The sequence below is a fragment of the Triplophysa dalaica genome, chromosome 15, assembly GCF_015846415.1.
Source record: "Triplophysa dalaica isolate WHDGS20190420 chromosome 15, ASM1584641v1, whole genome shotgun sequence".
Classification (NCBI taxonomy): domain Eukaryota; kingdom Metazoa; phylum Chordata; class Actinopteri; order Cypriniformes; family Nemacheilidae; genus Triplophysa; species Triplophysa dalaica.
The window spans coordinates 17,050,352-17,074,076 of NC_079556.1; the positions used below are offsets into that span (position 1 = coordinate 17,050,352).

At 37.2% G+C, this 23,725-nt stretch overlaps 4 protein-coding genes across 5 annotated transcripts; all 4 read left to right on the forward strand.

Moving 5' to 3' along the window:
• Positions 1 to 1,676: 1,676 nt before the first annotated feature.
• Positions 1,677 to 4,052, forward strand: LOC130437391 (complement component C1q receptor). Its single transcript, XM_056768766.1, has one exon. The coding sequence runs from the start codon at positions 1,800 to 1,802 to the stop codon at positions 3,453 to 3,455; it is 1,656 nt and encodes a 551-aa protein (XP_056624744.1). The 5' UTR covers positions 1,677 to 1,799; the 3' UTR covers positions 3,456 to 4,052.
• Positions 4,053 to 4,312: 260 nt separating this feature from the next.
• On the forward strand, positions 4,313 to 5,834 carry LOC130437392 (thrombomodulin). The gene has a single exon (XM_056768767.1). The coding sequence runs from the start codon at positions 4,587 to 4,589 to the stop codon at positions 5,646 to 5,648; it is 1,062 nt and encodes a 353-aa protein (XP_056624745.1). The 5' UTR covers positions 4,313 to 4,586; the 3' UTR covers positions 5,649 to 5,834.
• Positions 5,835 to 6,565: 731 nt separating this feature from the next.
• On the forward strand, positions 6,566 to 11,268 carry susd4 (sushi domain containing 4). Of its 2 annotated transcripts, none has more exons than XM_056767098.1 (9): positions 6,566 to 6,695; positions 7,140 to 7,269; positions 7,732 to 7,935; positions 8,179 to 8,352; positions 9,409 to 9,597; positions 9,764 to 9,955; positions 10,140 to 10,281; positions 10,364 to 10,749; positions 10,850 to 11,268. In XM_056767098.1, the coding sequence occupies exons 2-9, from the start codon at positions 7,146 to 7,148 to the stop codon at positions 10,876 to 10,878; spliced, it is 1,440 nt and encodes a 479-aa protein (XP_056623076.1). In that variant the 5' UTR covers positions 6,566 to 6,695; positions 7,140 to 7,145; the 3' UTR covers positions 10,879 to 11,268. The 2 variants fall into 2 exon arrangements, with proteins under 2 accessions (XP_056623076.1, XP_056623077.1); XM_056767099.1 differs by having other exon boundaries at positions 6,571 to 6,695; positions 7,111 to 7,269.
• Positions 11,269 to 13,880: 2,612 nt separating this feature from the next.
• Positions 13,881 to 19,559, forward strand: hhipl2 (HHIP-like 2). Its single transcript, XM_056767709.1, has 9 exons — positions 13,881 to 13,900; positions 14,734 to 15,383; positions 15,590 to 15,733; positions 15,808 to 16,139; positions 16,654 to 16,780; positions 17,327 to 17,472; positions 17,577 to 17,658; positions 18,402 to 18,484; positions 18,700 to 19,559. Exons 1-9 carry the CDS (start codon positions 13,892 to 13,894, stop codon positions 19,557 to 19,559), a joined length of 2,433 nt encoding a protein of 810 aa, XP_056623687.1. The 5' UTR covers positions 13,881 to 13,891.
• The last annotated feature ends 4,166 nt before the right edge of the window (positions 19,560 to 23,725 follow it).

The following is a 23,725-nucleotide window of genomic DNA, read 5'->3' on the forward strand; positions in this document are numbered from 1 at the left end:
GGCGACACCTATAGGTCATTAACGGATTTCCCACCATTTTCTCTCTTGGCTTCATTTATTTTTTTCTGTGTTCCCTCTTACTTTGGTATGAATTAATGTCATTGCTGTAAAGGTATCAGTTAAGTAAAGCACATCCTGTAAAGCACATTTGACTGAAAAATATTTTTTAGAGTTGTATAGCCTATTAAAGTCTAGCCTTATTGCAAATATTATACTATGCTGGTTGATTTTTGGTAAAAGATGTGCATTAGACTATATGGTGGTGCTATAACCTCGATGGAAGAAAACCATGACATAGTTATGGATGACAACAAGCATGTAACCACAATCAACACATAACTTTAAACAAATCAAACTGTTTAGAGCCTACAGAGGAAGGAAATTGTCTATTTACAAAGCTTTGTAGAGCTCCCAAGACAATACCCAATGCTTCTTTGTCCGATTAATTTTTCTTCTTAAAAAGTAAGACAGATAGCCTTTCAGATATAGTTTTATACTTTTTTTACCATAAGTTCAATTTCTAAAATATATCAGAAAAATATCAGAAATTTCCTTGGAGAAGCTCTTGCTGTTATTCCTGCCATAGTGTGACATTGCTGGGAAAGGTGGAGGAAGTGTCTTGCAACAGCTGTTTGTTTACAAAGGAACAATGGCTTGTTTTGTGTGCTGAAACAGAAAAAAAAAGAACGACTCTTCTTCAGAAAATGTGCCAGATATAAATACTGTTAGTATGATTATGATTCAGAGCTTCATTGGAGTGATCAAAAATGTGTATTTATTAGTCAAGAAAGTTACATTTATTATGTTCGAATTGTTTTATAGTTTTTACATATTTTCCATAAAACATTCATATTGAAATACAGTACCAGAGATATATTCAGAAGATCAAGGATCAACCAAGTTCAATCGTGTCATCATTTTTCAATCACTTTGTGTTACTCTTACAACCTCCCTGTATAATGTAAAATTGTATAGTAAAGAGCACAATTCCTGATGACAAAGAAAAAATAACCTGCATTAACATTGGGTCCAAGAGAACTCACCGGAAGGGTGTCTTGGGTCATTTCCTGCTATTGAAACACAGGCACTGGCTCGCTCAACACAAACACAGGATGTGATCCATAGTTGCATTTATGGTACATGCAGGCAACAGACACAATGGAAAGGCAAAGCCATGTTGTATAGCTGTTTCCGTGCAAAATATAGAAAAGAACACATTGTATATTCACATTTCATATATATATTCATGCACTCCCAAAAGCCCACAAATATTTTCTTACGGGGAAAGAGAATACATTTGACTTACAGTATTTTATAACTCCTGTTATGCTAAATTAATTGAGGCTACCACTGTTTTCTTGTTGCACTTCTCATCATTGTTTATATCTCAATATAAATAATACTGGCTGATTCATGATAGCATTGAACCTAAAATTATTTAAAGAGGACATAAATTGATCATTAATCAGAGCCAATTCTAAAAGTAAAATTTAGAACTAATCTAAAACTACTATTTTAAAACTAGGGCGCCTATATTGTATACAACTGGGAAACTAGTCAAAACAATGAACAGCAAAGGCAATTGTTTCTTTTTTCAGGGACAGGAACTAAACAGGAATGGAGGCCTGTTTCTTAAATAATTTCCGTTGTAGTTATGCACTCGACAGGATGCGTTAGTTTGAGTAAGTCACCAAGAACGCAGTGTTTATTTGGAACTTGAGAGGCCTACCAAGGAGATTTTCTACTCTCAGAAATATATTAAATATTGCCGAATAGTTTGTATTGATGAAAGTGACGTGATGATGCGTGTGATGATTCTGGTGCTGTCCATTCTTGAAGCCGGCGGAACCAATCGAGTAACCACTACGTGCACACCCAGCGCTTGCTTTACGTTACATTTGGAGAGGGACATTTTTGAAAGGGCACATGAGAACTGTATCAACTATGGAGGCAATTTGGTAACGGTTAGTCAGCACGGTGAATTAGAGAACCTCACATCGGCTCTTTTAGCAGCAGGCGATCAATCCGTCCTAACATCTAAACTTTGGATAGGTCTCGTGCTGCCTAAAGGACGCTGTACAGATTTCAACGCGGAGTTGCATGGCTTCAGATGGACGTCTGAGACAAACCATTCCAGATATTCCAATTGGAAAAAGAAGCCTTCGCCTACATGCACAGAGAAAAGGTGCGTATCGGTTTCGTTATCGGATGATCTCAAATGGTCAGATGGCTCTTGCAAAGACGACGCCTTTTATATGTGCAAATATCTTTTCCGAGGCACGTGCAAACCCATAACGCTGGAAGAACCTGTTGATGTCAGTTATAATCTTCCATTTTTATCCAAACCACTAACTCAACAAGACGGGTTGGCAATGTTACCACATGGAACATTTGCTGAAATCAGGTGCAGTGGCTCGGCGGACAGTGAACTAATTCACTCATTGTGTGATAACAAACTGGGTCCATTCGGCTGGACAAAGTCAGAGCGTTTTTGCGCACGGGATGCAAAAAGTTGCAAGCACAAAAACGGAGGTTGCGATCACATTTGTTCAGAAACAGCTGGAGGGATTCGTTGTGAATGTCGCGAAGGTTATTACTTGAGAGATGACACATTTAGTTGTGCTCACAGAAACAACTGCGAACATTCACATTGCGAGTCAAAATGCGAATCGACACCCGCTGGTTTTTCATGTAAATGTCTGGATGGATTTCAGCTTGCGCGGGACAACGTCAGCTGCGTCGATATCGATGAATGCCGTCAAAGCATCTGTGGGGAACATAGGTGTCACAACAAACCGGGAGGCTACTTTTGCGAGTGTAAACCCGGTTTCAGTCTTCTCGCCGGAAAATGTGAAGATTTGGACGAATGCACCGAACACAGATGTGAGCAGGGCTGTCTCAATTCACAGGGCTCATTCTCTTGTTACTGCTACGCGGGATACAGCTCATCACCTAAAGCCAATGGGACATGTATAGATATCGATGAATGTCTTAATAGGCCGTGTGAACACACGTGCCTGAATACTTTGGGTAGCTACAGGTGCTCCTGCACGCAACATTTTAGTTTAGCTGAAAATGGCATCAGCTGCATTCCGAATCCCACAGAGAAACCTCAGGACACCCCAACGTCCCAAGAAAATAAAGACACACTAATCACACTCTTGAGTCAGTCACCTGACGGTTATGGATCAACAGTCAGTCCCATGTCACCTAACCAAGATACGAAAACAGACTCTATCAAACGCTCTATCCCAGAAAGTTTCCTCGGGAGTTCTTGGATTTTACTGTGTGTGGTAGGTTCAGTTATTCCATTGCTTATACTTATTGTGATCACGTCGGTCATTGTCATCTACCGATGGAAACGTTCAAGAAAGACTACCAAGGAAAATGTCACTGCTGATAACTATTGCTGGGTTTCATCTGGACTGGACAATGTAGAAAAAAACCATCGCTAGTTTTTTAAGTATATGTGGAATTGAAATGTCAATTACATTAATTTAGCTTTGCCTACATGTAAATGTTACATATTTTGTCAGCAGGACAGACATCACGAAGATGGACTGTCTCACTATAATTCAAACACCTGGAAACCTTTAAAATAATTTTGGGTGGAAACTGTCCTCCAAACTAAAATTCAGATATCGTGTTTTATTTTTGAAAAGTATAAAAAAACTCACAGGAAGTGATATATAGTAAATCAAACGTTGGGCGTTGGCCTATTGTGTGTTTTAAATGTTGTATTTTTTTTATTCCATTTTTTTATAAAAAAATTGTGATGACACTGATTTCATATTTTACATGTTTGCTAATGTTGTGTTTCATACTTTAGACTTAAAACTTTTTTAATTATTTAGGCGATGGGTCATCTCGGTTTAAATATAAAGAAATTTCGCAAATGTTTTTTGTTGAAAAAGAAATTTGACGTCTTTGGGATTATTAATTTATCCATCCTCACAAAATGTAATATCCTTTGGCTTTAACGGGGTTGAATTGATCAAAATGCATAACATATTTTTATGTAAAATAAAATGAGATTCAGTGTGCTGTTGAAATGACTGTTGCAATGTGTTTATAATTTGATAGATGTCTTTAATAGATTATTGACATTTAAGTATTGAATTGAAATAGCAAAGAATATATCCATAAATTGGCGATCTATGTGCCTTATTTTACTTTTGTAATGTGTAAAAAGCAAAACTTTTAAATGTCCAATTTCAAGCACCACAAAATTGCTTAATTAAATATGTTTTACTTCTCAGAGGCAAACTTAAAATGCTCAAAATGTTCTGAACAATTTTGTATGCCTGACAATATTTTCAGTGCCTCCGGGACGAGAATAGACGTCAACCTTGGCTGCTATTTAAAGAGAACAGGAAAATAATATTACTTTATTTTATTACTTGCTACTGGATTTTTCGGAGAGTGGGAAGTGGGGTAAATGCACTAGAGACACTCATCAGGCGTGGTTTCCTTCCTATGTTTACCTTCGTCTTCAGCATACGCATTCTAGAGGTATAGGCACATGCAAAGCACTCCGTTTGTTCACCCAGCTAGAGCTCAAGTTTTTCCCATTAGGATCAAATAGAATGGATTCTTTTAGTCAAACAATCTTGTTTTTCATGTTAATTTCACCCTGTGTGGGAACTGTACAACGCTGCGCCTGCTCCAAAAACGCTAAAGGTTTTTCAAATATCAACCAAATGCCAGTGGACTTTCAAACGGCTCGTGAGAACTGCAAAGAACAGGGTGGACAATTAATGTCTGTCCGATCGAAGGAATCAAATGACGTTGTCGGATTCCTTCTTGATAATATGATAGGAAACTTTTGGATAGGGTTGTATCTCCCAGAGGGTACGTGTTCAAGTAACACAAGTTTATTACGCGGATACAAGTGGACCAGCGGTGCGCAAAGCACGGGATTCGCCAACTGGGCGAGCGAAAGCATGGAATGTTCCCCACTCTGCGTTTCCGTCTCCAGCGACAGAAGATGGGTGGAGAGATCGTGCAGTGAAAAGCTGGACGGATTTTTGTGTGAAAGTAATCAAAGAAACCTTTGCAAGGGAAGTGGCTCATCCAGTGTGGTCATCCTGGACAATGCGCAGTGCATGTACGCGCCCTGTGAACATAAATGTACTCCTGTCCCTTTTGGATACACATGCTCATGTAGAAATCGATTCGTTCCTAATGAAAAAGATCCACGTCTCTGCGACGTCTTCTGCGCATCTTCAGTTTGTGATGCTTTCTGTTCAAGAGACGGATCTTGCTGGTGTCCGGCTGGTTTTGTTAAAAGCGGAACCAACTGCGAGGATATAGACGAATGCGAGTCGAACCATGATTGTGCACAGATATGCGAAAATATCATAGGAAGTTATAAATGTGCTTGCCATGATCCGTTTATCCTCGTTAACGGAACTGAATGCACCCTCACATTACCATCAGATAAAGTACCGAGAACACCGTCCTCGAATTACTTAGCCATGGGGTCTCTTTCGACCCCAGGAGAGTACGCTGGGCTGATCATATTCATACTAGTGGCTGTTTTTGCTGTGTTGTTTCTGGTGCGTTATTTGCGCAGTCGTAAAAACGCTGCACAAGAATGCAATCCGCCAGAATATGCTGAGTTTCAAGAAAGTGTCTCCAAAACATAAATGCTATACTTTTTAAATGAATGTTGAGACGTAATACCTCAATGTGTAAAACAGTTTTTACTTAAAAATGTGGTTAAAGATTGTGTCGTGTTACAGAGAATAATTTTGCCATGTTAACCAACCCATATGAGTGGGTCAAAGTATATAAATGTGTATACAAATAAAAAGATGCTTCTTTATTTCTTATTTGAGCGTCCTGATGTCTTAGCTCCACCCCTTAGGATGTGAGGAAAGGACACACCAATGCATCCTTGCTTATGAATCCTCCGTACGGAAGGGCTCTCCAGAATTTAGGTAACCAAATGTTGACAGGTTTGAGAAGCCACCTCGTCCTCGTTCCTCGCTCTTTGGAGTGCAACTTTAAAATCGTTCGAACACGCCTTATACATTGTACTAGAACCCAATAGTAGAGGCTTTTTTATTCAGATGTAATTTTGAAATTGTCCAACAGATGGCAGCAAGAGTGTTCTTTATGTTGAAAAGAAATAACTGAGTTTTGTAACATTGTTGTTCCTATTTTGTAAAGTGATATGATTTGTTTACTTACATTAACACCTTTTCAGATTATTTTATACAAATTAGAATAATATCGGAATAGAAATTTACATTTAAAAATGTTTTGCAGCTGTATTAACAGCCATAACGTGTTTTTGCTTTGAAACATTTTTCAAATATATTATAAAACTTTTGATTAGCCTACCAATTGTCTTAAAGTAACCCCAATTGAGGGGGAATTCCAAAAATCACAGGTTTGTATTTTGTAAGGGGTTGTTTGCATTTATTTGACTGTATTTTGCTGCAAAAGTGTTGCATTTCAATAGCTCGTTTTATAACACCCCAGTTAGGTACTTTGACCTGTACAATTGATTTACACATCACGAGATCACCTACTAAGTCACAGGCAGAGTCATTTTGCTTTCAATACACTTTTCCATTTGTGGTCAGTGGTCCAGATTAGCCGAAGTGACGTGATTATTCCATTAATAATCAGCAGAGCTCTATGGTGAAACTGCGAAGAAATTGACTTTCGATGTCCAGCTTCATCGGGTAGGTAACCGAACCCTACAGTATTATTAGCCCCGTTTAATTCTTATAGGCTATGGCCTAAACGGGTCTTTTAAAAAAGGGGGCAAGGTAGACCAGTGACTCATATGACGTGTTTTTCATCATCATCGCACATAAGACAGCATCATTACAAAAAAAGACAGCATCATTATGTTGCGCGAGCCTTATTCTGGTCTACTGAAGTTATTTCAATAATGCACAATAATGTGTGTCGGATATGCGATACACGATTCAACGAAAATACTCTTTTGGTATTTGCGAACTGATATGGGGATTTATTGGCCATCACGTTCAGCGCGTCGACGAGGAGATTCGAGAGGGCTGAAAATCCATGATGCAATTCAGTTAGATTTCATATTTTAACGGTTTACCTAGTTTTTTAGCATTGTCATTTCAGACCATTGTGACCTGATGCATTTTATCCAGTGAAAGATGTTTCACCATGGTGATAATGAAGGCAAGAAATCTCCGTTTGGACATCCTGTCTGCAGTCATATTATTCTCTGTATCCTCCTCCTTCCTTGTCTGGTCACCGCCTTCCCGGTTAACTCAGAAGGTAAGGGAACACAAAAATAACTTAATCATATAACTGTATACGAAAAATATCAAATATGGACACCCATGTGATAGGCTACATTTTGCTGTAATATTTGAAGTTGAAGTTATTGGCGCATTAGTTAAAGGTTCTGTCATGTAATTACAGTCTCTAAAAACCCTGACATTGCTAGTTCACAGTTGTATATTGAATAACCTTTGTACATAACAAAGCTTGATATTCAAAATAAGCATTAAAACTCTCTCATAAAAAGTAGGCCCTAAACCCCTATTGTTTACAATATAATTCTCAGAATTACATTCAGTGATACAAATACTCAGCAGAAAGGTGTTTAGATGGGAGTGTTAAAACACAATTGTACGTTCTATCACCAGCAGTGTCACCAAACAGATAATTGGCCATAGGGGGGACAACCGTTTTTGCTTTGAATGCATGATTTTGTTTGCGTTTTGGTTCTTTCAGTGGAGCCGTTTTGCAAGGATCCTGCTGTTCCTGAACATGGAGTCCGAACTCCACAATCTGGTTTGTTCTTTGAAAACTCAGTGGCCAGGTTCTCTTGTGTGGAAGGCTACAGGTTAAAGGGGCCAGGCAAGATTGTCTGCACGCGCTTCATTAATGGTTCATTTGGCTGGAAACCAAGCCTTAAACCAGTGTGCCTTTCAGAGGGTGAGACTATTCAGTATTTCATCTAAAATCCAAAGCAGCGTTCTTATATTACAATGTTTTATGCATTGTACAATTTGAAACGTAATGGTAAAAAAATGCTCTGTGCTAGATTAAAAATTGATTAAAGTTTCTTCATAAAATTTGAAATAATACACAACTAAATTATGTTAAGGATATATACCTTAGATAGTACCATTCAATCATAATTTATATCACTGTTTGCATTCTTTTTTCTGTTTAAAGATTGTCTTCCTCCATTCATTGAGGATGCTGATGTCACAAATAAGCCCTACAGACCCGGGGACAGCCTTCTCATTAGCTGTCATGATGGATTTCAGATTAGGTACCCTGACATGGAAACTATGGAATCAGTCTGTCAAGCCGATGGGACATGGGATAATCAGCCAACCTGTCAAGGTATAATGCAATAAATCCTTTTTGGAAACAAATGTCATTGAAAATGTATACAGTTTGATTTGCTTTATGATTCTTCGAGACTCTTCTATTTTAACGTGAAGTACGCTTTTTCCCAAAACCTTATAAACTGCTGTGCCACCTTCTGCCTACGTATAAACTGCCCTATCAAACACATAGTATAGCTGAGAATATCAGTCTTTGTGAAACTGGATTACATACTCACAAATAATGTTTTTGAACAGTTACTATCACTAATTTACATCTAACAGGAAGTTTGATAAACAGTTAAAGCGCTATAACAATAATAATAATAAAGAAAAAATAAAATCAAACAGACAATAAGTTATAAAGATAATGTAGTATTGCTAGAGTACATTTAATCAAGATTTGCAATAATAACATGTAATTTGTAGTGTTGCTGTGTTTTATGATTTCTTTATTTCTGAACAATGTTTTCTTATGCCTACAGTTTGTTCTTGTGTTTACTTGTGTAACGGTAAAGCTGCTCTGTGTCAATGCAAAATGTGCTATAGAAATAATCAAACCAAATTAAATAAAAAGACTTTGTAATATAGAATAAAATGTGACGCTGCCTTTGGAAATCAAAGTCTCACAATTTAGTAATGAGATAACAAACATCAGAGTTTCATTATGTTTTCATTCTTTGACATGGCTTCACTCCGTTTATATGAAAGGCATTATATACTGTAAGGTTATTTAAAAATATTAAGGTTACATTGTCAGAATGTTTTTTCACATTATTTATGATGACTTAATATATAGAAAACATTCAATCACAAAAAATGACTTTAGCTTGGTTTTTACAGTCAGGGTCACAAATGCAAGTGCATTCATTTCAATTACAATATATGTCTCCCTTGTAGGACAAGTTTTAAGTCCGAAGAGTAATATTGCTAACATAACATGTTTAGCTCACAAGGTATTACTGTAACTTTGATGTTCCACCCGTAGAAAATCAACATCCAGTTAGGATCCTGGGTCCATTTCAAGATATTCAAAGTACGAAATTTCAGAATTGGTCCTCTTTCTTCACAGGTTGCCTGCGCCCACTGATACCTCCACACAGTTACATGAACATCTCAGAAACGGAGTTCTCTGTGCCTGTGGGAACAGTAGTCCACTACCAGTGTTTCCCTGGTTACAAGCTGGAGGGACCGGAGCTTCTAGAATGCATGTATAACCTCATCTGGTCAGACACGCCACCCCGGTGCCTTGATGTTGAGGGTGAATTCCTCATGACTTTGTACACACATTTTCGAGACATATCTTTCAGAATTGACATAGCATTATTAAAACTTATTAACAGTGTTTTTTTGTATGGTGGAATGTCTTACACTAAAATGAGGCCGGGCTAAGATTATTGTTATCTGAATCTGTTTGTCTGATCCAGCTTGTTCCTTACCCCCAATGATGGAACACGGAGATTACATGTGCCATCCACAACCATGTGATCGCTACATTCATGGGACAGTCGTGGAATACTACTGTTATCCTGGCTACTCTCTAGCGAATGACTACAAGTACATCACCTGTCAGTATGGCCAATGGTTTCCACAGATGCAGTTCTACTGCATCAAAGATGGTAGGCTAAGTTTACTCTTGCAAAGTAGGGCAGGGCATTTTTAATACGAGAATTAATTCAGGTGTTTGTTTCTCTGGTTTGTGATTTATCTGGTTCCTAAAAAAAACAAGTTACAATTTCTCCCATAGTCTAATCCACAATTGTACCTGGATGCTTTATACAGAGCACTGTTATATTCCCATAGAGACAACCTGGCCTGGTTTTCAGGATTCTCTGCTGACTACATGGAAAGTGGTAGCATTTACAGCCACCAGTGTGCTGCTAGCCCTGCTCTTAGTGATCACAACCAAAATGTTCCTCTTCAAATGCAAGTCCCAAGGTCCAAGGTACAGGTATACATAACCATTTGGCTGTAATGTAGATTGAATGTAATACAATTTAATCAATTAAAATATTTTTTCATCTCAGTGAAGAGCAGGATGAGAGCAGAGATCCAAATATCTTGGTTGTAGATGGCGTTGCTGTACCCCTTCCCTCTTATGAAGAGGCTGTAGGTGGTACATACTGTCACCCCCCAAGCGATCTGCCCCCTGCTGGTCTGGGGGGCACACATCATTCAGAAGAACAAAACCCACCCTCATATCCAGGGTACTCTGGAAGTGAAAATGGAGTGCCATTGGAGACAGGTGAGGTTGAGACCTGTGATAGCATCTCAGACACATCAGAATGTCTCCAAGGCGTACAGACGTCGTCTTCCCATGCAGGTGGACTAAATAACATATCTGAGAAAACCAATGCCATCACTTCTATGGAGGAGACTGCCTCCACAAGCCCAAGCATTGACATTGCTGATGGTAAGACTATAGACTGCTGTCACCTAGCGGTGTAAATGCACACTAAGTTTTTTTAGAAATTGTTGCACTTACTAATGTTCATTTTACTGTTGTTTTTCAGAAATTCCTCTTGTGGAGGATGCTGAATAAGACTGCTGATTGTTACCTTACAATGACAATAAGACACAAATATATTTCAAAATTGTTGGTTATTTCAGCGTACATCTCTAATTTTGTTAAAAAAAACATCACATAATGTCAACTTTTCATTAGACATACATTGGTATTTAATAAAGAGTATACCAGGGAAATGAAGGCAATAAAGTAATGAAAAATTAAATAATCCCCGTTATTTGCTTAAGGAGAAACTATGCATCCATCATGGCATATTATAATAAATGAATTCAATTTTACATCTACGCAAGTGCTTAGAAATGATTTTCCCAGTGACTTTTTCTTGATAACTGCGCTGCATTCTGGACAGCTTTCAAACAGTATGGACTGTAAGTAAATTAATTAAAATACTTCTTAAAAATCTGAGTTTGTTGATTCATTTCAAGTTCTTAGCTGAATTGGGAAAATTGGGAGTGAAAAGATGAAGTAAACTGCAAATATCTCAATACACTTGACTACAATAACATGTTAAAATAGTGTTCAACTGAATCAAAAATCTTGGTTGGAAAATTGCTGAAGCTAGATTGAACAAAGGATGTTGGTTTGCATTTCATTTAATGGTGACTTGTGGAAACCCAGCTTGTTATTTTTGGTTATTTTAATACAATTATTGTACATAATGTAAAGAACATTACATAAAATTCTATAATAATAGAATCCAATTGCAGGCAGCGGGTAAGGGGTTAAAGAAACACTGAATTATCAAACAAAAAATATAAAACAAAGACCCGCGAGGAAATAAAACAAGAACGTTACTAAAATAATCTAAATACAAACAGCGACAACCTCTGCAATACAGCAAGGGTAGGTTAGGCAAGGCAGGCAAACACATGGCACGATAACAAGCAAGGTAACAATGCAAACATAGCAAAACTAGCAAAATGAACGCGCAAATGACAGCAGACATCAGGGCAACATAGAGGGCAGGGGTATTCAATTAAAGTTCCAAGAGCTCGGGTCATCATATTTTCTTCCAAACGGAGGTCCGGACAATATATTTTTTTTAAATAAAATTGTTTTCAATTTAGTCCAGTTGGATAAACTGTAAAAAAGATATGATTTTTTTATCTGGCCATTTATATATATTTTGATAGCCACAGTTTTATGTATTGCAGCCTCTGTGGCTTTAGGGGAATGCCCTCTTTTTCTAAATAAAAAAACACTGACAACATACAAACAGCAAACATAATGTAACAATTAAAATGCTCTCGTCATAAACAGAAAACAAAGTTAACTACTAACTTAACGAAGCAAAGGTCCGGATCCGGCCCGCGGTCCGCCAATAGAGGATGACGGATACAGAGAGATTAACAAAGGACAATTAGAAAGGGACAGGCGTCAGGGATGAAACACCTAAGGGAAGCCAAACGAGGTAACGAAATGGGGGGGCCAAAGACGAGACCGAAGTTATGTCAGAACCAACAATAACACTCTCCACACAAAACCTTAGGCTCTGCCATGATTCTGCCACCAAGAATCAAGAAAGACATGAGATCATGAAGCAGAATAATGACAGAAATAAGCTTTAAAAAGTGTTATTACAGTTGTTTTTAAAGACGACATATGGATTGTGGGGGGCACGGTGGCTTAGTGGTTAGCACGTTCGCCTCACACCTCCAGGGTTGGGGGTTCGATTCCCGCTTCCGAATTGTGTGTGTGGAGTTTGCATGTTCTCCACGTGCCTCGGGGGTTTCCTCCGGGTACTCCGGTTTCCTCCCCTGGTCCAAAGACATGCATGGTAGGTTGATTGGCATCTCTGGAAAAATTGTCCGTAGGGTGTGAGTGTGTGAGTGAATGAGTGAGTGTGTGTGCCCTGCGATGGGTTGGCACTCCATCCAGGCTGTATCCTGCCTTGATGCCCGATGACTCCTGAGATAGGCGCAGGCTCCCGTGACCCGAGGTAGTTCGGAAAAGCGGTAGAAGATGGAATGGAATATGGATTGTGAATGTGATACAAAAATGTATATCTTCTAATTTTTTCTCATAAGATGTGTGTCTTTAAACTATTACTACACGATGACATAATTATTGGTAATGAAAATATTGTTAATGCTTTCAATGATCTAAAATTATGATGTAGCGAGTTTAAAAACTTTTTACAATATATTGTGATGTGCTTTTGTGTACACTAGATGGCACAAGTTGTTAGTTTACTAACGAGAGTTTTTACTAAGAGGGTTACAGACAGCATGCCGCACGCTCTGGTAACTGAATTAATGTCCATTACTGAATGAATGTTTTGGTGTGATTTTATAAACTGAAGAAATAAAATTAATTATATAATTAGTGATAAAACTCTTGCAAAAAAGTAGAAAAGAAAATAGGTATTTTAAGTCAAAAAAGTTGCATTTAATTCATTCGTTTAGCTGCAGATAAATGACTGTACGTACTCTACTGTAAGTCTTTACTCTAAATAATATTCTTATTGTCATTGGATATTGTTATCATCATTATAAACACTCGTTTGTGTATTTTGCTCATGTGGTAATACCATATCGTATATGGTTGAAACGACACTGCTACCATCACATTCCAGACGCACAAAATAAACGAAGATCGGAGCAAACGGACCAGTGCGCTCATAAAGGCGTGCTGCACGCACACAGACACACGCGCTCAAAAATCAAATACATTTCCCTCCTAAGCACATGGCAAAATGCTAAAAGAGCAGGATTCAATGAATCATTATCGTACAAAGTGCCCTGACAGTAGCTTATTGACCTCCAGGACCAAATGGATGCGGGGGCTCTTAATAAGCGTCTGTATTATTTTATTTTCTTGCTTAAGACTTACACTGGCACATCCTCAGTGTTTGGACTACCAACCACCTTTCAAACCATTATACCACATTGAGTTTTGCAACCAGCACGGGAATTTTGGTTGTTGTGATCAACAAACGGACAATCGTATTGGGATGAGATACTGGGATATAATGGACTTGATTGGTGATGAAGCTTATGAAGCGTGCGGTGATTTGGTTAAAGATATCATGTGCCAGGTAGGCTGTCTCATCTTTTATCAACAAATTTGTAACCATTTTAATACGTCTATGTTGTATGTGTGGGAGATTTTCAAAGTACGCTAGATGAAATGTGGCACCTGTTTTTTTTTTAATAACTGCATTTAATCAACTGTGCACTGGGAATAATTGTAATCATAAACACTAATATTTCTTAAAATCTCTTAATTCCTGACCTAATTCTTAATTGCAGGCCTGTTAAAATATAACGGAATTAAATTTAATTTAATAACGATTTTATATCCCTATTTTTATGTATGAAAATGAATAGAAAAATACCAAAACTATTAAAATGTCGAAATTTACCGTATTTATTTCGTTAATGCACTTTATGGTAGGCTAAACAAAACATCCGTTCAGGATAATCCAGCAAATGTCTTAATTTACAATGACGCTTTATCCGTACATTGAATTATACTATACACTTGTTTCTAAGTATGTGGAATCCCTGGGATCTTACCCATGAACTTGGTGTTGCTAAGGCCATGCCCTAACCACTGAGCAATTGTTGTACTTCCGCTACGAAGTGGCGATATTTTTCTGATGACGTCAGTTTGATGGCTTGAGCAGAACTGTTTGTTGCCAGTATACATTTCTGTGAAGCAGAAGGCGCTAGATCAAATTAATATGCAGTCCAACACACAGGCCACGCCCTCTAGTCATGATTGAAGTGCGTCACAATTTTAAAATAAAGACGATCAGGACTTAAGTTCATGGGGACAATAAGCCCCGTCGCTTCAACCACTAGCGTTGCATTAGCATGATATTTTCTTCAACCACCTTTTTCATTCCTAATTGTATTGCATTTACAGGAGTGTTCCCCTTACGCTGCACACTTGTTTGATGCTGAAGATCCCTACACTCCAGTGCGCCACATACCAGGACTGTGCTCCGCCTACTGTTTAGAATTCCACAGCAAGTGTCACTTTGTGGTCAAGTACCTAACCAACAGCCGGACCCTGCTGGAGGCATGTGAGAAAGATGGCTTGCATTTCTGTAACATCATTGATCTCCCCGACCAGGACTACTGCTTCCCCAATGTCCTGAGGAACAATGACCTGTACAGCAACTTAGGGAAGGTGGAGGACCCTAAAGGATGTCTACAGTTGTGTTTAATGGAAGTGGCCAATGGGCTGAGGAACCCCGTGCTGATGGTCCACAGTGGTGACGACACCCACCGCATGTTTGTCGCGGAGCAGGTAGGCTTTGTGTGGGTTTATCTGAGAGATGGAAGCCGCATAGAAAAGCCCTTCCTGGACATGAGTGGAGAGGTGCTGACCACGCAGTGGCTGGGAGATGAACGAGGTTTCCTGGGCCTAGCCTTCCACCCCAAGTACAAATACAATGGTCGCTTTTTCATCTACTACTCCATTCTGGTCAACGGCATGCTTGAGAAAGTTCGCATTAGTGAGATGAAGGTTTCAGCTCATGATATGAACTTGGCAGATCCCCACTCTGAGAGGTAACAATTTTTTTTCATGTTGTTAAAACCTCATTGGACTCTATATTATCACTTAAAACTCACCTTTAAGCATTAAAACACCATATGCAAACGTTTTTCCAGTGATTTCCAATTTCTTCATGCCTTAAATTACTTTAATGTAAGAACCTTGCTTTATGGGGTTTCATTAATGTTCAAATTGGTCTCCGCCTAATCTGTATCTTCAGAATTCTTCTCGAGATTGATGAGCCTGCAGCAAACCATAATGGTGGACAGATTTTGTTTGGTCTAGATGGATACTTGTACATCTTCACAGGGGATGGTGGAAAAGCAGGAGACCCTTTTGGAAAGTTCGGAAATTCCCAAAACAGGTAAGTCTTTCTTATCCAAGAACACCTTCTCAGACACTTCATTAAAGCTTTACCGGCTATGTAAACTGTTTTAGATCAGCCTTGTTGGGAAAAGCGCTTCGCATTGATGTGGATGGTAGCAGTGAAGATGGCAAGCCGTATAAGATTCCTCCAGACAATCCTTTCATTAGAGAACCTAATGCAAAGCCTGAGGTCTTTGCCTACGGTGTGAGGAACATGTGGAGGTGCTCTGTGGATCGAGGGGATCAAGTGACTCAGTATGGAAGAGGGAGAATATTCTGTGGCGATGTGGGCCAAAATCGATATGAGGAGATTGACATAATTGTGAAGGGAGGAAACTATGGATGGAGGGCCAAAGAAGGCTTTGAATGTTTTGATGTGAAATTGTGCCAGAACTCTTCTCTAGGTAAGATGGACTATAGCCATTCGCATTAAGGTCAGAGAAAATTGAAGAGTTCATTTGCAAAAACAGAGAAAAATGTTCAAAAATCATATTTATAAAATAAAAATAAATCAAACTGCAGTTGGGTTATTTTGATTACGTAATAATAACAATTCTCTTTTTGCAATTAAACTCTTCAATTGCCCTGCTCAATTATAAAACTTTTTTCATACTATTTTATTATTATATTAAAATTAAAATATTATAAAACTGGTCCTTGAGGCTGATTGGTCATCAGCTGGGGTTTATTCACAATAAATCACAGCTTCAGCATGACCTCTTCAGCAAATTAAAAAAAAGTAGTTGAACCACTGACCAACACCTATTTTAAACCACATTCTACGTAACATTTTGTTTTTTACTTTTTTTTAAGCTTACAGTAAAACGAAAATATATCTTAAAAAGGTGTTTATTAGAAGCAAATTTCCATTTTATTGCATTTATTTTATAAGCCCACTAACATGTTTTGTTTTAATAGATGACATTCTTCCAATATTTGCATATGGACACCATGTTGGGAAATCAGTAACTGGAGGTTATGTGTATAGAGGGTGTGAGTCACCCAACCTCAACGGTCTGTACATTTTTGGGGATTTCATGAAAGGGTAAGGACCAAAACTGTGTGCAACAAAATTAATAAGACCATTTCAAAATTCTTTTTTTCTGAATTTACTATTTATAGGTAAATATTTCTACCAAATTTGAAATAAAAATATTATTTATTTTTGCATTTATTTGCTGAAAATGAAAATGAGCAAAACTGGTAAAAATAACAGAAAAATGCTCTGTAAATGCTCAGAGCTCAAATACTGCAAAGACAAATCAGTTCATATTCACTTTTAAAGCAATGCAACAGTAATATTTGTATATAGGAAAAGTAATTTTTATTTAATCTGGATTTTTAACACAGTTTTCATGTGTCTTTGTCACTCCTGAGGTTTGATTTTGTTGAAATTCAGACACTGGACTGGAATGACCGTAAAACACATCTAGAAATGCTGATGAAAAGTTGGAATGGTCCCTTGGTCTATTCTGCGTTTGTCTAACTATAAAGTTAAAGCACTGAAAATATTATTTTACTGAAAAGTAAGTCTAGGATATATGATATGATAAGGTTTTATTTTTTACGATTAATAAAACGTTTAATTCAGACGATTAATGGCTCTTGAAGAGGATAAGGAAGCTGGGAGTTGGAAGGAAAAGAATGTGTGCATGGGTGACACCAAAACCTGCTCTTTTCCTGGCTTGATAAATCAGCACCACAAGTTCATCATCTCATTTGCTGAAGATGAAGCAGGTAGGTTTTCTGCAGTCCTGTAAAAGCCCAAAAGAAATATTACAGCAATAATAAAGCTTCCAGCATTTATACCATGTTGTTTTTTTCCACATTTCTCTACAAAGGAGAGCTTTATTTTCTGGCAACCTCCTACCCAAGTACAATGTCTCCTTTTGGCACTGTCTATAAATTTGTGGATCCATCTAGGTAAAGTATGAATAATTTCTTGAGTGATGAATATTTTAGTATTAGAAAATGCTTAACAATTCAGTAACCTTTGGATCACACCGTAAACATTGTTCATTTTGGCAGGTCTGCGTCTGTAGCCTGCGTCTGTATTTGAATAAATTGTCTATTCAAACCGATTAAGCAAGCTCAAAAGTTCCACTTCTTGCCATTACAAGGACCATACATAGTATAGATAGAGAAAAGAATATGTCTTATATATGTGTAGGCACAAAGATCAGATTTCACAGAGATGCAATATCTCAAAGAAAACCCAGAAATATCTCAGAAAAACTTGATTATTTGTAGATCTGCAAGATATGAAGTCCACTATATAAATGCCTAAAAATGCGTTTTCAACAACAATTGTTCTAAAAGAAAGTCAACAAGTTAACAATTGTTGTTCATTGTCAAAAATAAACTTGACACACTAAAACAAGTTGTTTGAAGTTAATAAATTGACTGATTAAGATATAAAGTAATTTTCTGTCATTTTCAATCAATCTTAATAGTTCACATAACATGCATTAGTCTTAACCGTTTCCTATTTTCTATCAAACTTTACTTAGTAAGTTGTAAGATCAAAGATGAGCACCAGGAATTAATTAAGGAATCCTTCTCACACAAGATCAACCACTCTTTACATTTATGTCGAAATCATTATCATGCAATTTCTAATATTTACCTCTTTTAAGTTTATATCTCCAAATCATTTTTATCTATAGGAGGGCACCTCCAGGAAAATGCAAATTCAAGCCACTACCTGTAAAGGTCATGGGAAAGAAAGTGCCATTTGTACCCAGAGAATGTAAGATTTTTTTTTATTTCATTAGCGTTATAAAACTTTACATAAGGCCCGACCAGGTTCGGTAAATAAAAAGGTTTTAATTTATTTATTGTTTTATTATTAACGCCATTATCTTAAGGCTATACTTATACTTGCTCAGTGGTTACTTATTAATCTATACACAAGTTGATTTAACAGTATTGGCTGAAGCTAATATAAATATGCTGACTTTTCAGTGACTGTACTTGGCATAGATGTGACTCCTACAAGACCACCACTGGAAAAGATTATAATCCCAACTAAACCTTCAGGCACACGACAATCCTCAAAAAACAAACCTGCGACATCTGCACCAGAGAAAAAACATAGAGCCATAGATGTAACTAATACAAGACCACTAATAGAAAAGATTATAAACCCAACTAAACCTTCAGGCACACGACAATCCTCAAGAACCCAACCCGCATCATCTGCACCAGAGAAAATACATAGAGGCATACAAGTAGATTTTACTCCCACAAGACCACCACTAGAAAAGATTCTAACCGCCACTGAACCACTAGACACACGTCAGTCCACAAGAACCAAACCCATCACTTCTGTACCACAGAAAAAACATCTGCGCCAAAATTCAAGAGCAAAATTGTACCAGAGAAAGACAAAGAAGACAACTCAGCCAAAAGAGAAGCAACGCAATGCAAGGACAAAAGAAGTAAAGAAAGTTGCCTCTCACAGTAGGAAGTCAAAGTTGCAGAGCAAGCAAGAAAGTAAAGATACTGGAAAGCTGTCTCACAAACTGTCTGTCAAAGGACCTCGGTCAGGACAGAAAACCACACCACCCAAACCAACAAAACCAGAGAAGGAGACAAAACAATCTGTTTTGGTACAGAAAACTAAAAAGGCTGAAAAAGATATTAAGAAACCAAGCAGCAAACCTAAGGAGAACAACAAATCTAAGGTGAACATTAAACCAAAGGTCAACAAAAATCCTAAAGTGAACAACAAACCTAAAGTGACTGTATCTAGAAAGATTCAAGACAACAGCAAAAATATAACAAATATCTATCAGTCAAAAAAGAGAGAACTGTTTGAATAACCAATATGTATTGTGTACTATGTGGTAGTACTATTACTAGATGGTAGTAAAATGGGGAGAAATAAGGTTTTATGTGTTTCGAAGAAATCATGTATTATACAAAGAAATAGCAGATCTGGGATCAGTCAACTGTGTGACGTTTTAGACCAAAGAGAAAGCAGAAACAGTTTTGGGCCGTATGTTTAAATTTTCCTTAGCATGCAGCTAGAGCTTTCTCTAAATGTTCATGTTGTTTGTGGATGTGGTTAAGTAATTAGTACAGGGCCATATCTATATTTTAGTTCAAACTACAAACTTAAAGAAAAAAATCTAAATAAAACATCAAGAATAAACATTTCTTTGAAACAAAAATGTTTTGCGTTGTTAAATGTGTTTATTTTATGACATTGGTCCAAAATGCACATTTCAACTTTAAATAACTTGTGTAAATTGCTTTTCTTTTAATAGACCCAGACAAGGAGAAAACTTAAATATAAATACATATGCATGATAAAATTGGTCTTAATTAAAAACGCTTCCTTCAATAAAACGTTTTCGTTTGTTTAGAGTAAAATTATTTTCATTGCAGACCCAAACCATGTCCATATGACAGGGTACAAGTTGAGCATAACTTAACCTTGGTTAAACCCCTGGTGTTTGTGGTCCTTGGTCTGTATCTCACAAGCACGAAAATAACAGTATACTTAAGGCAAGGCACTGAAGGTGAATAGGCAGATTTTCTGCATTTCATTACCAAAACTAATCCTAGTTCAAAAACGATTTATTGTACTTCCTGCATCCCTTTCATTTAATCATTCTCTTCAAATAGACATGGATGCTTTTGCAATTCTGCAAAATACAAAAACAAAACCAATATGAGCCAAATCTTGTAAACTGTTAAGACGTAATGGTAATGTTAAATAATGAAAATAAGACACTATTATATTAACACGTAATGCATGTATCCAGTATCTTATGCAACGCCCAAGCGTACGAAACAGACCCTCCCCTGCTCAGTAATAACCCAAGAGATCTAGTCCTGTCCAAATCGGTGAATAAAATCACAGACATTGTGTGAGACAAACTCAGAAATCGTTAAGAAAACTAGTCCCGTCCGAATATAACTTTTTTCTGTAATGTGATGGTATTTTAAAGTCGGCCTATTTAAAAAATATGTGGACAACCTGTAAATATAACAATAAAATTCTCGTAAATTACCTTTTTTTTCAATGTAAAATGCACTGCATAAAACTATTATAAAAATATAATATTCTGCTAGCCGAGCCACCAGAAAAACATAAAAATAACATTTTCGTTACTTAAAATGATTTTCGTTTTATTTCACACACAAAACTTAAATCAGTCGGTGTCTAATTTGACATTTCTTTAAACGCATTTCAAAAATAAGTTGAAATTCTGAAAAAAACAGTAAGACTAAGTTTTTACATTGTGGTCCTTCCCAAGAAAAAGTTAAAACCTGACAATGATAATACAAAGATCTTAAATAATAATTATGATAAATAATTCAATGATCTTTATAAAATTTCACAACTGCCACACAGAATCTCTAACACTAATAGTGTTTCTCTCAATACCCCAAGCAGAACATAACTTTCTGCAGCAGGTTGTGTTATCAGTAAAAGGTCATCTCGCAGCTATTGACAAATCACTATCATATACTGCCAGAGCACATCCCAATCCATCAGCAAGATCTCCCCCGGCAACATGTCCTTATGAATGACATCCCTACGTCAAAGCAAAGGCCATCCCGGAGTACATGAACTCTGCACCTCATGTTCGTGAAAATGTAAAACAGATGATCATGACAAATACAGTAAGAATCCCCTTGTGTGCATGTGGCAACAAACATGACTTGACAGTCTTGTAATCCTCACCTTCAGAGCTTTACAGTATCCTGTAATTAACACATAGGTTACGGACATACCAAAACAAATAAGTGTAGGCATGCTAGAACTAGATTTTCTGAATATATCGCACACACAGACACTTATAGCTAGGCTTTAAAAATCTATTGCACGACATCTACGGGCCATTCTGCCTAAAGGTAGACTAAAGACTTCACTGAGGCATTTGCTTCCATTGCTAATCCTTTGAATCTTTGTATAGCCTACATGTAAACTTTAAAGCTCGGAAGGGGCCCTAGGAGGTCTTGCAAAAGTTGTTGCGTGTATTGTGCAGCTGTGCCTCAAGCGTGTAAAAAAATATATTCCCTTGAATGGCTCTCACTGTTTAGGGTCTTTACACAGCATTTAGTCAATATTTCTCTCACGACGTTTACATGTATTTAATTTGTTCAGGCTTTTGTATTCTTTCATTATCATTCCAGTAAATCAAATGGATGGTAAAAGTTGTTTGGTGTAAATTTCCTGTCTGAGAATAACTAAAACTGTCGTGGCATCTTTAAGTTGCACACCTGTCAACATTCTTCCTATGCCAACGACATCAACATAGGGCGCTTCTTATTTCTGCATCCTCTTTTTCTTGCATCCTTTTGCTCCACCCCCGAAGGATGCAAGAATGTGAGGACATCAAAGCATTAAGTGAAATGGCATTTATATGTGCTATATATTTGTCTATTATCAAAAAACAGGAGTATTAAACATAAACATACGTGAGTTATAGTTCCTACCCCTACATTTAAAAAAATCACTCTTTAACACCGACATATCTTAAAATATATTTTAAAGTATTTTAAGATTCAGACAAGAACTGATTTTCTAGGTATTTTTATAAAAGCTATTTAAATATCCGACTTTTACTAAGGCCTAGTCCTGACTTAAACTAAGCCCTGTGAAACCGGGTCTATTGTATATGATATGTGTAAAATGAAGGGTACTTATCCATATTACATGTTAAATATATAGTATCTCTAATTAGTCTGCATTTTAAAATACCTTGATGATGAATGTTGACATTTAAAGTGAAGGGGAGAAGAATTTATGGGCAACGTTTTGTTGATAAAACACTTCCACAAAGGATACATCTGTGTATCCTTACTCATGACTCCTCTGGAAGCATACACCTCGTTTTTCGACACCTCATGGTCCAATTGGACGATAAGGTTGGGTTGGAGGACATGGAATTGAGGAAACAAGGCGGTATCAATTTGAGAATTGAGAAGCATGATCTGCCAATTTTTGTCCCCCAATATGGGGTTCCATATGCGTCAAAAAATTGATGGTTGCGTTGTACGATACAATTGTCTGTGTCAATTTCTTTTGGTATGCATGTACGTTTGTGTCGAATGTGTATGTCATTCTCCCTGTCGTCTATTTAGGTCGTCCTCACTGTCCTCCTTATTTGTTGTTTATCTTTGTTGAAACCATAGTTATAAATAACTAAACGCCGAAGTCAAGCACTCAAGGCACGTAGACGTGTTCGCCATCTTGGAACGGTCCACTGATGTCACTCACAGTTGACAAGAATGCCTAAACCATGCAGCGTCTCTATCTCTCTTCAAGAGAGTGCGCCGCACTCCGAAAAGTTTAAATATTTAATCTCGATGCGTCGCCGATGCGCCTACCTTACCTTCTGAATACGTTGGTTGTACTCAATTTAATTGAGTAATGAGGTCTTCAAGAAACTTATTATAGTGCTAAAGACAAACAGATCTGTGATTTTTTTACTTATTGTTTGACATGCACGTCATATAGAGAAAAGTCAGATGTGTTGTACATTGTTCACATTTTTAAAGCAAACACTAAACACTTAAGCAGTGACTTCACAGTCAAAACATCAATAAGAGATTAAACCTGTAAATAAACTCCTATTAAGAAACTATTTGAATGCCAAATCTGTTAATTTCCTTTTTGTAAGCATAAATAATCAAATTATTCAGTCGATATTGGGGTTATGGGTCTGGCACACAGCATTTTTTTACACATCATTTTGAGTACATAATAAGATTTTTAAGAGTTTTAAGTCAGGTGTGAATGTTTAAGTAAAGAGAACCCTCTTGGTTACAGTATGTAATTACTTCGTCTGGAATTCTGTCTGTAATAATTTACCATTTAGCAGACGCTCTTCATTTGGTCTTTTACACATTAAAACGCCAAGTTTCTTACATGCTAATTATAGACAGTCCGTCCACCTCGAGCAAACCTCCAATAAAAGATGTGTATTTTTTATTGCACCACAGCATCACCAAATTGACGTAAAAAGAAATA

Excerpts from the sequence above, each read along its gene's own strand:
- LOC130437391 (XM_056768766.1), top strand. The coding sequence starts at position 1,800 with ATGATGCGTGTGATGATTCTGGTGCTGTCCATTCTTGAAGCCGGCGGA.
- LOC130437392 (XM_056768767.1), top strand. The coding sequence starts at position 4,587 with ATGGATTCTTTTAGTCAAACAATCTTGTTTTTCATGTTAATTTCACCC.
- susd4 (XM_056767098.1), top strand. The coding sequence starts at position 7,146 with ATGTTTCACCATGGTGATAATGAAGGCAAGAAATCTCCGTTTGGACAT. Across the intron at positions 9,598-9,763 it reads CCGGTGCCTTGATGTTGAGG|CTTGTTCCTTACCCCCAATG; the intron begins GTGAATTCCTCA and ends TGTCTGATCCAG. Across the intron at positions 9,956-10,139 it reads GTTCTACTGCATCAAAGATG|AGACAACCTGGCCTGGTTTT; the intron begins GTAGGCTAAGTT and ends ATATTCCCATAG.
- hhipl2 (XM_056767709.1), top strand. Across the intron at positions 16,781-17,326 it reads TTTGGGGATTTCATGAAAGG|ACGATTAATGGCTCTTGAAG; the intron begins GTAAGGACCAAA and ends CGTTTAATTCAG. Across the intron at positions 18,485-18,699 it reads GCCATTTGTACCCAGAGAAT|TGACTGTACTTGGCATAGAT; the intron begins GTAAGATTTTTT and ends CTGACTTTTCAG.